The sequence below is a fragment of the Alexandromys fortis genome, unplaced genomic scaffold (assembly GCF_014885135.2).
Source record: "Alexandromys fortis isolate MF-2015 unplaced genomic scaffold, M_Fortis_MF-2015_v1.1 scaffold_220, whole genome shotgun sequence".
Taxonomy (NCBI): domain Eukaryota; kingdom Metazoa; phylum Chordata; class Mammalia; order Rodentia; family Cricetidae; genus Alexandromys; species Alexandromys fortis.
In genome coordinates, this window is record NW_026068099.1 from 477,998 (window position 1) to 491,032 (window position 13,035).

The 13,035-nt window shown below is 44.0% G+C and overlaps 1 protein-coding gene across 1 annotated transcript in view; it reads left to right on the forward strand.

The window, feature by feature from the left end:
- The window catches only part of Xrcc5 (X-ray repair cross complementing 5), a 92,862-nt gene that overhangs the window by 38,585 nt on the left and 41,242 nt on the right, over positions 1-13,035 (forward strand). The window contains exon 14 of the mRNA XM_050123763.1: positions 3,087-3,283. Coding sequence (XP_049979720.1) covers positions 3,087-3,283 — 197 coding nt within the window. The remainder of the gene's footprint in view (positions 1-3,086; positions 3,284-13,035) is intronic.

Sequence of the window (13,035 nt, forward strand, 5' to 3'; positions counted from 1 at the left end):
CCTAGAACTCAATACATAGATCAGACTGGCTTTAAACTCACAGAGATCTGCCTGCCTCTAAAGCCATAGGTCAGCAGTGGGATGGGAACAGGAGGGGAGAGAGCGCGTGCATGGACAGCCTATGGAAACCCCCTCTGAGGTAGTAACATTGAACAGAGATCTAGAAGAGAAAAAAGGAGCCTGATGTGGCGAGGGCCTGGTGCTGTAAGTACATAAGCCTGGCAGCATGGAGAGCCATTTGTTTAGCCAATCTCATTTGTCTAGAGAGGACTCAGGGAGAAGGAGGGAAACCACTTCTAGGTGTGGACAAGGATTTTCTCAAAAGGACTCTTGTCATCAGGAAATAAGGCCAGCAATTGACAGTGGGGCCTCACGAAATTCAAACACTTTGCACACAAAAGGAAACAGTTGATGGAGTGAAGAGAACCACAGAGTGGGTGAAGAGGTTTTGTCAGCAATACCCCCAACAAAGGATCAGTGTCTAGAACAGAGAACCCATGAAAAGGCCGATGAAGCTCAAGGGAGTCAGGTATTAGGAACACACCAAGCAGGGGGTGAACTCTGAAAGAAATGAGCATACTGTAGACAGGGAAGGCTTGTTGGTGTGTTGAAAGGGGATGCTGGAGGGAAGAGCACATGGACTTTATAGATGAAATTGGTGTGGAATTCCTGAGGGGTCCCTAGGATTTGCAGGATACGGACTCCTAAGTGATACTCACTATCAACACCAGAATTTTTCTTTCCATAGGATGAAAACTTCTTTTTTACATTTTCTTTGTTGTAGGGAAACAGTTGATGGAATAGAATAAATAATATACTTTGTGATGTGAAATTGCAAAAGCTATCCAGCTCTTTTTCCTTCAATATTACTAATATGCAAGCTGTTTACATGTGGGAATAGGGCAGGGGCAGCTTAGTGACACATGCGTGTGCCCAGCATGTGCGAGACCTGGGTCCAAGCCATGGCAGTAATAAATGAAATGGGCTGGTTAGAGCCTTCTTCACAGGAGGGAGACATCGACGAGCTGTCTCACTCCATTTTTTTTCTTCTTTTTTTTAAATGTATTTATTTATTATATATACAGTACTCTGTCTGCTTGCTATTATTTATTTATTATTTATTATATATACAGTATTCAGTATGCTTGCTGGCCAGAAGAGGGCACCAGATCTCATTACAGATGGCTGCGAGCCACCATGTGATTGCTAGGAATTGAACTCTGAACCTCTGGAAGAGCAGTCAGTGTTCTTAACCTCTGAGCCATCTTCTCCAGCCCTCCATTTTTTCTTAATGGCATCTGATTGCCTACCTTGTGTACTGTTAGAGCAGTTGTTCTCAACCTGTGGGTCATGACCCCTTCTTTTGTGTTGACCCTTTCACTGGGGTCACATATTAGATATCCTGCATATCAGATATTTGCATTAACATTCATAACAGTAGCAGAATTACAGTTGTGACGTAGCAATGAAAGTAATTGTAAGGTTGGGGTCAGCACAGCATGAGGAACTAACTGCACTAAAGGGTTGCAGCGTCAGGAAGGCTGAGAACCTTTGTGTTAGAGACTGACTTTTTGGTCAGATACAAGTGCTGCCGACGCCTGACTTAGACTAAGGCAGCGCAGATGCCCCAGTGGAAGCAGCCTGTGTCCAGTTCACTCACTTGGGCGGCGGACAGCCTGCCTTGCTCTTGGTCCTCCCCCACTCTCGGTGCTCCTTTCTGACATCCTTGTTCTCAATCAGTATCTGCTAGACACTTATTATATGTGGGACATATTCTCTGTGCTTACAGTTTGTCAGTAAACAAGGGACCTCTGTTTTCAAGGGGAAGGGCTAGATAATAAATAAGTGAACTAAGCAATTGGACGGTTTTAAATAAATGCTTGAAAACCACAGAATTGGGAAATGTTGGAGTTTTATTAGGTGATAGCGCAGAGTGGAGAGGCTGCTTCATTACAACGTCAGGGGAAGTCTTTCTGAGAGATTGATATCTGAGCAAAGACCAGAATGATAAAAAGGGAACAGGCAGAAGAGACAGGAGGAGTAATGAGCTAAGGACTCAGAGACAGGACTGAGCTTGGCTCGAGTGAACTCAGAGGGGTCGTCTTTACTAGATTGTGATTAAGGAGGCAAATGGTAGGGCTAGATTCGGAATCGGGCTGTGTTGTACAGGACCTCCCAGGCTGTGGGAAGGAGCTTGTAGGAGCCACTTTTGTGTCTCCAGAATACTTCACAGAAACAAGGGAGGGAAGGTGTACATTGGCTCAGTTTTAGGGGTTTTTACAGCTGGGAAGGCAGGTGGAGCAGCTCATTCCATGGTGGGGGCAGCGCATGGTAGAGATGACTGTCTACATTGTGGAGGGCAGGGAGGAGCATGTTGGAAGCAAGGTTTGGGTAGTGACCTACCGCCACCAGCTTACCCCAGCCCCCGAAGGTCACACTCACTAGCTGGGGAATAAGCTTCAGAATGTGGACCATTTCAGATTTAAAGTGCACCAGAACTCACTTTCAGGTGATGCAGGGAACTCACTTTCAGGTGACTCAGGGTCCCGGAGAACAGTGGCAGCAGAAGCTGAGAGACCTGTTAGAAGGTGGCTGGGCTAGAAGCAGGCAAGAGTGGTGGTGTCAGCAGGGGAGAGGGCAGCAGGTTGAGGCGGGCTCACGGTGTGCTCTCCCTGGTGGCTTGTGTCATGTCTTTCAGGTTCTCCTGGGGCTCAGAGTGGGCAGCTCCCCTTTAGCCTCTGTCTTGGAAACCCAAGTGAAAGAGAAAGCGCCTGTGATTAAGGGAAGGAAAAGGTTACTCTGGAGTCTTGGAGGGTAGGGAGCTATGTCTTGGGGAACCTTGGTGTTCCCTGAGTGGTTATAAGATGAGGGCCCTCCTGAAGACTTGCAGAGGGTTAGCTTCTGTGCTTGAGTCTGGTTTCATAGCTGTTTTGAGATGTGGCCATTGTCCTCCGAGCCATCCTATTCTGTCTCTTCTGTTTGCCATGGGTCTCAGCCCTTCCAATTAAAGATGAGAGTTGCTGACCAGAGAACAAGTCCGTATTGGATGTTGCCATCATCCTCTAGCCTTTGTGCTTTCCTTGTAGTGTCTGCTGCACCGGGCCTTATACCCCCAGGACCGTCTGCCCCCAATTCAGCCGCATATTTTGAGTATGCTCAATCCCCCCACTGAGATGAAAGCCAAGTGTGAGATTCCTCTTTCTAAAGTAAAGACCCTTTTCCCTCTGACGGAAGCCATCAAGAAAAAGGATCAAGTGACTGCTCAGGACATTTTCCAAGATGAGTGAGTATTTGCTGTAGTCACCTTTGATATTTATAGCAGTGCAGGGGTGAGGGGTGGGGGCAAGTCTGGAATTATGGTGCTGCCCAGGGTTTTCTGGAATCACAGAGGGGGTCAGCACAGCTTTTTAATTCTTGTGTGGGAATACAAAGTTCTCATACCTGTCCATTAGAGTCATAGGTTATCCTTGATGTCCACCTGGGCTCAACCTTTTGGCATGGGTTGGCTTTTGCATCAACAATAAAGTTTCTGTGAATTATACATAGGAAGGCTAACAGATTTGTGAATACTCAAAGCTGAATTTCCCCCTTTTTAAACAATTTTTATTTTATGTTTATTTCTCTATTTCTGTGTGTGTAGGTCAGAGACAACTTATGGATGTTTCTTTCTTTCTTCCCTATGGGTTTCAGGATCAAATTCAAGCTGTCCGGCTTGGTCACAGGTCGTCCTGCTGGTCCTGAATTGTCCCCTTTCTAAAGTAAAGAGCTGGGGATGGCAGGAGCAGGCTGGGCATCATGAGGGTTCTGTGGTGGTGGTGAAGTGTCAGTAAGATCTTTGGAGGGAAACTGAGGAGAACAGTGAAAGCCATGGCCCATTAGCTGCTCTGCTAGCGCATCCCTGACATGCTGATTATGGCATTAGGGAGGTCTTTGCAGGCTAAGGAGGGAATTGCAGTTTGTATATGTCAGCCCAGCTTGCAAATGGCTGATGAGTGTTTGTCTTCACATTTCGTTCAGAATCTGTATTAATTTCCATATAAACAAAAGTAAGCCAGAAGAAATTGTTCACTATCTAGAATCCTTTGGGTTTGTGACATTGACTAGTTATTGGTGAGTTTTTTTCTTAAGCAAGTCAAAGTAATATTTCTTTCTGTTGCCTTTTGAGATTTGACCTCAGACCGTGATCCTCCCTGCTGCCCCGTTTTCTTCTCTGTCCTTCCCACAGCTGCATCTTCATTGACAAAGTAAGGCTTGCTATTTATAAATACCCAGTGGAAAAGGATGAGTTAATTTCCAGAAACTTCATTGGTTTCTATAAATCAATGTTTGGTGAGTTATTGTACAAGTGGAATAGAAAGCTTTGCATTTTTCACGGCTTCCCAGAGGTAAACAGCCCAAGCTTTGTCAGAGTTGAAAGAAAAACAAAATAAAACTGGATTGATTCTGTTCATGAACTCCTATGGCACCCCGGAGAGGCTTATGGCTCTTTTGTTCTATCCTGCCTTCTACACAGGAAGCTTCTCCCTAAAAAATGCACTTCGTCTCCATCTTTCTCTGCCCGTACACCACTGGAGCCAATTCATAGCAGCTCCTAACTCTAGTCTCACTGCCATCACAGGGCCATTCTCTCCCGGCATTAAACTCCAGTGCGTGATCTTTATTACCTTCTGGTACTGTGGGAAAGCAATGGGCCCTTTCTTCTCTTCCTTTGCTTAAAATGTAAATTAGCTGGTTAAAACCCAAGCCACAGAGACCCAGAAGGCTGTTGTGCCATGACCTGATCCCTGCACGGACTGCACCTTCAGCTGTGGTCCTGTCACTCCTTGCCCTGGAAGCCTGGGGTACTCAGTTTGTTGTTTTTGCTCGTGTGGTAGGATGCAGCACAGACCAGCGATCTGCCCGGGCCTAGGAACTAGCTCACGCAAGCGTGCTTGCACACTTCCTGCTCTCTACCTTTTATTCAGAAGCCTGCCTTAGTCCTTAAGAACTGTAGGAATTCAGCACATACTTACTTAGCACCTTCTCTGTTCAAGGATGATTCAGTGTCTTTCACATGGATTATTAACTCTTCCATTTTAATGAAAAGGTTCCAGTTAATCTTAAAGGTTATTCTAGAAGGAAAAACTAGATTGCTAGTACTAAGCTGTATTTTGTATTTTTGTATCCTTGAATCCAGTTTACCTATTTCTAGTAGACAGATAAGGGACTAAGATTTGGGAGTGATAGTTGTCTACTGAGGAAATTTTATGATTAAAAAAAAAAAGTCTTACGTAAGGAGTTACTAGTTTTTATACCAGTGATGTCACTTGATAGGATTTTGGTTAAATAATTTTATCTGTATGTTCCCATATTCTTCCTCTAAATACAGGGCAGGCAAGATGAATCATAGGGTAAAGATTCTTGCTTGGCAAGCCTGCCTACCTGGAGGTAGATGTAGAAAACCAGCTCAATAAAGTGGTCCTATGGCCTCCCCACCATGGCACATGCCCCTCGCCAATAATAATTGAAAAAATTGCAAACAGTCTCATTTCAAGAGATACCATGACAACAAACTCCAGTGCTTAAGCACTCTGAACTGTTGGGAGATAAGTCAGTCGTCTAAAGTCAGCGATATGGCGTCATTCTGAGAACACAACACAGCTGAGAAAGTGCTGTTCCTCTGCAGCCTGTCGGATTCCTGTGCTTGTGGGGGTGGTGTCCTTATTTCTAAAGGGAAAGAGCTCCGTTGGCCCCTGCCTGGAGTCCCACATTGTACTACCTGCTGTCTGCATTGTCTGAGAGCCTCATCCCTTCATGGCGGCATATCCCTTGAAGTGAAAGTATCGTCTCTAAGACAGGTGTTGCAGCAGAGCTGGGACATCTGAAGTCCAGCCCTGTGGACATGACACACTCTTGCCCTTGCTTTCTGTCGGACTCTGCACAGATCATCTGAGGCCTGCTGTTCTTTTCAAGTTCCCTGAGACTTCTCTCCCCATTTACCCTCAGCAGACAGCTTCATCTGACTCGCGTTCCAGACTTGAGAGTCCAAAGTCAGCCTGCCTGAGTTAGCTCCTGTCACTGTGTGGCTGTAGGCAGAAGGTGTAGCAATACCTGTCTCATAGGTTTGCCAGGAGGCTGTTTACCTAGAACCCAACACAGCGCCTATCCTATCCTATCCTATCCTATCCTATCCTATCCTATCCTATCCTATCCTATCCTATCCTATCCTATCCTATCCTATCCTATCCTATCCTATCNCGAGACAGGGTTTCTCTGTGGTTTTGGAGCCTGTCCTGGAACTAGCTCTGTAGACCAGGCTGGTCTTGAACTCACAGAGATCCGCCTGCCTCTGCCTCCCAAGGGCTGGGATTAAAGGCGTGCGCCACCACCGCCCGGCAAGCCAGAGATAATTCTAAACAGACAGCTGGAGAGATTCTCATGCTTAGGCCTGTAGGCCTTGCAGTCTTCCATTATCTGTTATTCACTAAAGCCACCCAGTGCCCGAGGAGGTGCCCAATATTACCAAGACCTTCCTGATAACGCAGCTACGCTGAGACTGTGCGGAAATGTCTGATAAGAATTACATAAAAACAGTGCTGTCTATAGACACATGCCGTTAAAACAAAACCCATGGAAAACACAGACCTATCCAGAGATCTATAGTTTCTCTTTTTCTTTTTTAAAGACTATTTTATTGAATACTCTCTCAAAGAATAGTAACTAGATTACTGCCTGCCTAGCTATAGCTTTTTATTGGTCCAGTTATATCCCCAAATACCTTCCCTCACAAATCTTTTTTGAGACAGAAACTCATATAGCCCAGGCTGGCCTTACCAGTCTAGCTGAGGATGACCTTGAACTTCTGATCCTCTTGCTTCTACTTCCTAAAGGCTAGGATTATATGTGTGAGCCCCACCACATCTGTCTGTCTGTCTGTCTGTCTGTCTGTCTGTCTCTCTCTCTCTCTCTGAGACAGGGTCTCACAATGTAGCCCAGGCTGGCCTTGAACTCAGTCCACTTGCTCCTGCTCCCTGAGAGTCAGGATTACAAGCATGCCCAGCACATCCAGTTTCCTTTCCTCTAAAGAACAAAACCCATTCCTAGGCACTAGAGCAGTCGAATCTTGCAGTCAACTTCAGTTTAAGCTCTTAACTAGCAGGTCTGAGCTTTCCTGCAGTAATATTGCTAGGAATATTTGGAGATAGTCTTTTCAAAGTTTATAGTTCCAAAGAGCAAACTATTGCTATGGCACAAACAAGTTACATGTGAAGAAACATGTTGATTCCCACCAGCTGAGGAGAAGGCCAAGAGTACCTGTGTCATGGGTCCCTGACCTTACTCACATATGTGACCAGGTACCATTTCTATATGCCATGATAAAAGGTTGGGAGGCACTGAGAAGGGGGATTGGTTTTTCACTGACTGCAAGGCTATTCTATTCTATTCTATTCTATTCTATTCTATTCTATTCTATTCTATTCTGTCCCGTCCCGTCCCGTCCCGTCCCGTCCCGTCCCGTCCCATCCCATCCCATCCCATCCCATCCCATCCCATCCTATCCTATCCTGTCTTATCCTGTCCTATCCTAACAGTGCTTGTCACTAGACACTCTCCTAAAGACCCTCATCATATCACTAACACATTATCAATGACAACAGTAGTAGTGATTTCATAGAGAAAGTTGCGGCTGTAGGTGGGTTCTTCTCAGTTTTATGGACCGTCTAATCTCTGATTGATATACCTACTTTGCAGTCACTTTTACTTCCTTTTCTCCAGGCCCAGTGGACATAGGACACCACATCCATCACCCTTCACCTTCCTTGTAGCTTGAGCTGCCATCTGTTGTATCTGTTATCCTGGTCCACTAATAATGTCTTCTTTCCTCTGTCCCCATCTTCTTCATGTTGACATTCCTTTCATCTAAACAAAACAATCACTCCAGACTCCTCCCTCGAGTGCTACTTGTTACTAATTGCTGTTCTAATCGCAGTTCCTTCTGCAGGCTGGGCCTGTTGGAAGAATAGTCTACACCACTGCTTTTCTCCGCTCGTTCTCCTTCCCTCCGCTGCCTCTCTGAAGATCCAAAGGCTACAACTGCTTCAATTTCCTTAACCTTGCAGCCCTTTTCTTCAGTGACTTTTCTCTTTGTAGCATTTGACATTGCCAGTTATTCTTCCCTCTTCAAACTTGTGTATCTCCCCTAAGCTTTCAGATTTTTCTTCCTAATCTTTCAAAACCCTGCCAGAGTCCTCTGATGCTTTCTTTCTCTGCCATCCTTGTGTGAGTTGTGCATCTAGTCTTGTCCTCAGAACAGCTGCATTTACTGAACACAGTATGACATGAGGTGCCTTCCTCACGCTGTCTGCCTAGACCCTCTGGCCATCCTATGAAGTAGGTTGCTTTGTTGATGCCATCTTAAATCTGAGAAGGCCAGGGATTGGAGAAAAGGAACAACTTGCCTGAGATCTCAGTTGGAAAGGGTTGGAGGAAGGATTTAATAAATGTGAGCAGTCTGAATCCAGAGCTCACTCAGCCCATAATACCATTTTACCCGCACAACATAGGTCTCACACCATTGACATTTCATGTACAGGGCTTCAAAAACCACAAAGTCCGTCTGAATTCCATCCATGGTGGCTCAGATGCCTGTATTTATCTCAAATTCTGTGTGTACAGAAATGGCTCCTGCACTGTCTTTCTTCCAGCATGCTTCTTTGTAGTACCTCTCCAGGCTGTTATTTCCTGTTTCAGAGGACGGCACCTGCTTTCTTGGGAGTCATCCCTTTCTTTAACCTTCCGTGTCTAATTGGTTTACCAAGCTGTATTAAATTTATCCCAAATCTGCTCCTTTTAGTTCAGGTTAGTATAATGGCTAATGGCATTGATTTTGGAGTCAGGTAGGTTTGAATCTAAACCCAGGCACTTCCCCTTACTGGCATTTGGAATTGGCAGGTTTAGCTGTGCAAAACAGATACCTGTATTTGATGGGCCTTCATCTGCTCATCTCTAGAAGACAGTGACAGTAGATAATCCTGAGGGCTGCTACACAGCTTTAGTGAGATCATTGAACCGTGCTTGGCTTAGTGACTGGCTCTTTAGCCCTTAATAGCATTTCACAGCAGCATTGCCTTGGCGGGTCTTGTGCCTTCTGTTTCAGCCTGTCTTACTGATAGCCAGTTTCCTTCCTTGTAGTCTCATTCCTTTCCAAACACTCTGCTCCCTCAGCAAGTCTTGTGTTTCTTTTATCAACATTTCCTGGTTTACTGTAAGAGATGTGAGCAATGAAGAGGAAGAGGTGCACAGAGTGAGGTATTTAGGAAGGTCTCCAAGCTTCTGAGCCTTTGAGGAACCATGATCTGGGACCCTTCATATGTTCAGCTGTTCAGAGGCTGTCTGAACCCCACCTTTTCAACTTTTTAAAAACTAAAATAATTTATGTGCATGGGTGCTTTGGCTGCATATGTGTCTGTGCACCATGTGCATGTAGTGCCCACAGAAGCCAGAAGAAGGCGTTGGATTTCTATTACTGGAGTTGCAGACAGTTGTAAGCCCCATATGGGTGCTGGAAGCTGAACTTCAATCCTCTGGACGAGCAGCCAGTGCTCTTAACTGCAGAGCCATCTCTCCAGCCCCCCTTTGTGAGCTTTTGAAAATTTCATTACATAGGCAAGATTGATTATATCAGTGGCCATTGGTGAGCAGTTTAATCTTTGGGCTCCCTCATCAGAGTGGGTGGAGTAGAAATTCTTAACTTTCTAAGGCCACCTTACTCTTTTTAGTAATCTCTCTTGATTACTTCTTTTTTGAGTTTTTTTGAGACAGGGTTTCTCTGTAGCTTTGGAGCCTGTCCTGGAACTAGATTTTGTAGACGAGGCTGGCCTCAAACTCACAGAGATCTGCCTGTCTCTGCCTCCTGAGTGCTGGGTTAAAGGCATACATTATCACCACCTAGCTCTGATTACCTATTTCTGAGATACCCAGAGGCTGCCAGCTGATTAGAGAGAAGTTTAAAAAAATGTATTACATTTTTAAAAATTTGTGTGTGTGTGTGTGTATGTGTGTTGGGGGGGGGTTGGGAAATATGCCTGCACTCTGGTACACATGTCCAAGGACAACCTGTGGAGTTGATTCTCTTCTGTCATATGGGTCAGGTTTGGTGGCAGGTGCATTTATTCCGAGTCATCTTTTTAGCATGAGTGGATGTTTTATATTTTAAAAAAGAGTTAGACCACATTATAGCTGCTTAAAGTTCTTTAATGCCATTATTCTTAATCCCACCCCCATGTGATGGACTCATTTGATACAAAACTGTGAACCTTTTCCCAGAAAAGTACCCTTACACTCCACATATCGAACAAGATTTCAATAGTTCTGATTCTTCCTTTTTTTTTTTTTTTTTTGAGACAGGTTTCTCTGTGTAGCCCTAGCTGTCCTGGAAGGTGTGCGCTACCACTGCTCAGTTTAGTTCTTATTCTTTTTTATTGAGCTCTACATTACCCACCCCCCCTTCAACCCTCTCCCAAGGTCCCCATGCTCCCAATTTACTAAGGAGATCTTGTCTTTTTCTACTTCCCATGAAGATTAGATCCATGTATATATCTCTTAGGATCCTCATTTTTGTCTAGGTTCTCTGAGATTGTGATTTGTGGGCTGGTTTTCTTTGCTTTTATGTTTAAAAACCACTTATGAGTGACTGCATGTTATAATTATCTTTCTGTGTCTGGGTTACCTCACTCAAAATGAATGTTTTCTAGCTCCATCCATTTTCCTGCAAAATTCAAGCTGTTGTTATTTTTTTCTGTGTAGTACTTCATTGTGTAAATGTACCACATTTTCCTTATCCATTCTTTGGTCGAGGGGCATTTCGGTTGTTTCCAGGTTCTGGCTATGACAAACAAAGCTGCTATGAACATAGGTAAGCATATGTCCTTGTGGCACGATTGAGCAGCCTTTGGATATATACCCAAAAGTGATATTATTGGGTCTTGAGGAAGGTTGTTTCCTAATTTTCTGAGAAATTGCCACACTGACATCCAAAGGGGTTGTACCAGCTTGCATTCCCACCAGCACTACAGAAGTTTTCCCTTTTCCCCACAATCTCTCCAGCATAAGTTGTCATCAGTGTTTTTGATGTTGGCCATTCTTACAGGTGTAAGATGGAATCTCAGAGTTGTTTTGATTCGTATTTCTCTGATGACTAAGGGTGTTGAGCATTTCCTTAAGTGCCTTTCAGCCATTTTAGATTCCTCTGTTGAGAGTTCTCTGTTTAGTTCTGATTCTTACAATGCATATTAATCTTGCTTTCAGTCGCCTCCTCCTACTTGCCACCTAAGATGATCAGACTGTTACACAAAGGGAGGGCCCAGCAGACAGAAGTCTACACAGTCCCGCTACTTTGAAAACACTATTGCTTTCCTTACCCTTGCCACTTTGGTTGGGGATTGACTCCAGTGCCTCACACATGTGCTCTGTCAGTGGATCGCACCCCAGCCCCTTCCATTTCTGCTCTCTCTAGCCCTTCCAGCTGCATCCTGTGCCGCAGCTGGTACCGCCACTTGCTAGATGTGATGTGTTTCTTAGCACAGTATCTTGTCTGTTTTTGTATTTACCTTTCTTAAATTTGTCCTTGTTGGAAGTATTGAGAACACTATTAATTAATGTTTGCAAATTCAGGATTTAGAATCTAGCTCAATGGATGACACATAAATGTTGCTTATACATTTTGCTATTAATTACCAAGTGAAAGTATTTTGCTAATGGTCCCAACATCCTAATGCAACACTGTTAAGGTTTGTGTGTCCATGTGGCTGAATGGGTAGTTTCTGCTTTCTGGGGTGTAGAATCTTCATAGATAATTCAGAGATTATCATTGTCCTTTGTCATTGTCCTTTCCCATTTCACATAGATGTCGTGAGTATTAAATGCAAAATTTATAATACTACTATTAATTGCCTGACCTTGAAACTGTTAACCATATTAAAATTTTACTATGTACTTATTTCTGGGGCAGTTTTTACCTGCTGGATACAGCAGGGAATATGGTACATATACTATATACTTTTATCCTTTCTTTCCTCAAATCTTCTTTTAGAGGCCTAAGAAACTCTTCATGTGATTTAACTCCACAGGACTTAGTGTGACACTTTGTATGTGTAACACTTCATTCTTTTTAAAAAAGATTTATATTTATTTTTATTCTTTGAGAGTTTTGAGTTTTATAAAACACATTCTGATCATATTCAACCCTCTTCCTCCAACTTTTCCTGGATCTACTCCATTCCCTACCCACCCAAGTTTGTGACTTAAGAAAAGTCTTAAAGACCAATTTGTGCTGGCCAAATGTTGGATTTGCATCTTGCGCTGGAGACAGAGAGAAGAGACAGAGAGAGGCATTTATCTGATGCAGAAAGACGTGCAGAAATCCAGGCAGGACATATGCTCCTTATGCAGGTCCAGATTTGTTCCTTCATTTATTCATTCATTAATTTTTACGAGTGTTTGCCTGCACGTATGTATATGCACCTCGTGTGTTTCTGTCTGTGAAGGCCAGAAGAGGATGTTAGATCCCCTGAATCTGGAGTTACATACAGACAGTGGTGATCTACCATGTCAGTGCTGGGAACCAAGCCTGTATCTTTGCAAGAACAGCAAATGCTCTTAATCACTGAGTCCTCTCTCAGTGATGCTTCTTGATATTATATGTTAATTTGTGTTTAGGAAGAGGATAATTGATATACTAAAGGTAATTTCCATTGCTGTGCTTTCGTTAGGAGAAAAGTGAAGCTCAGCTGAGTGGTAATCCGTAAGTAAACTCTAAAATCTAGATTATATCCTAGAATCAAATCATATGCCTGTACCAAGAAGTTGTGAGAGGCTGAGACTAGGGCTGGCAAGATGGCTCAGCAGATAAAAGCATTTGCTGTACAAGCCTGGTGGCCTAAGTTGGATTCCTAGAATTCGCAGTGGAGAGAGATCCAGCTGCCTCATGTCCTCTGACCTCTACATGCAAGCTGTAGCATGTGGACACACACACACACACACACACACACACACACA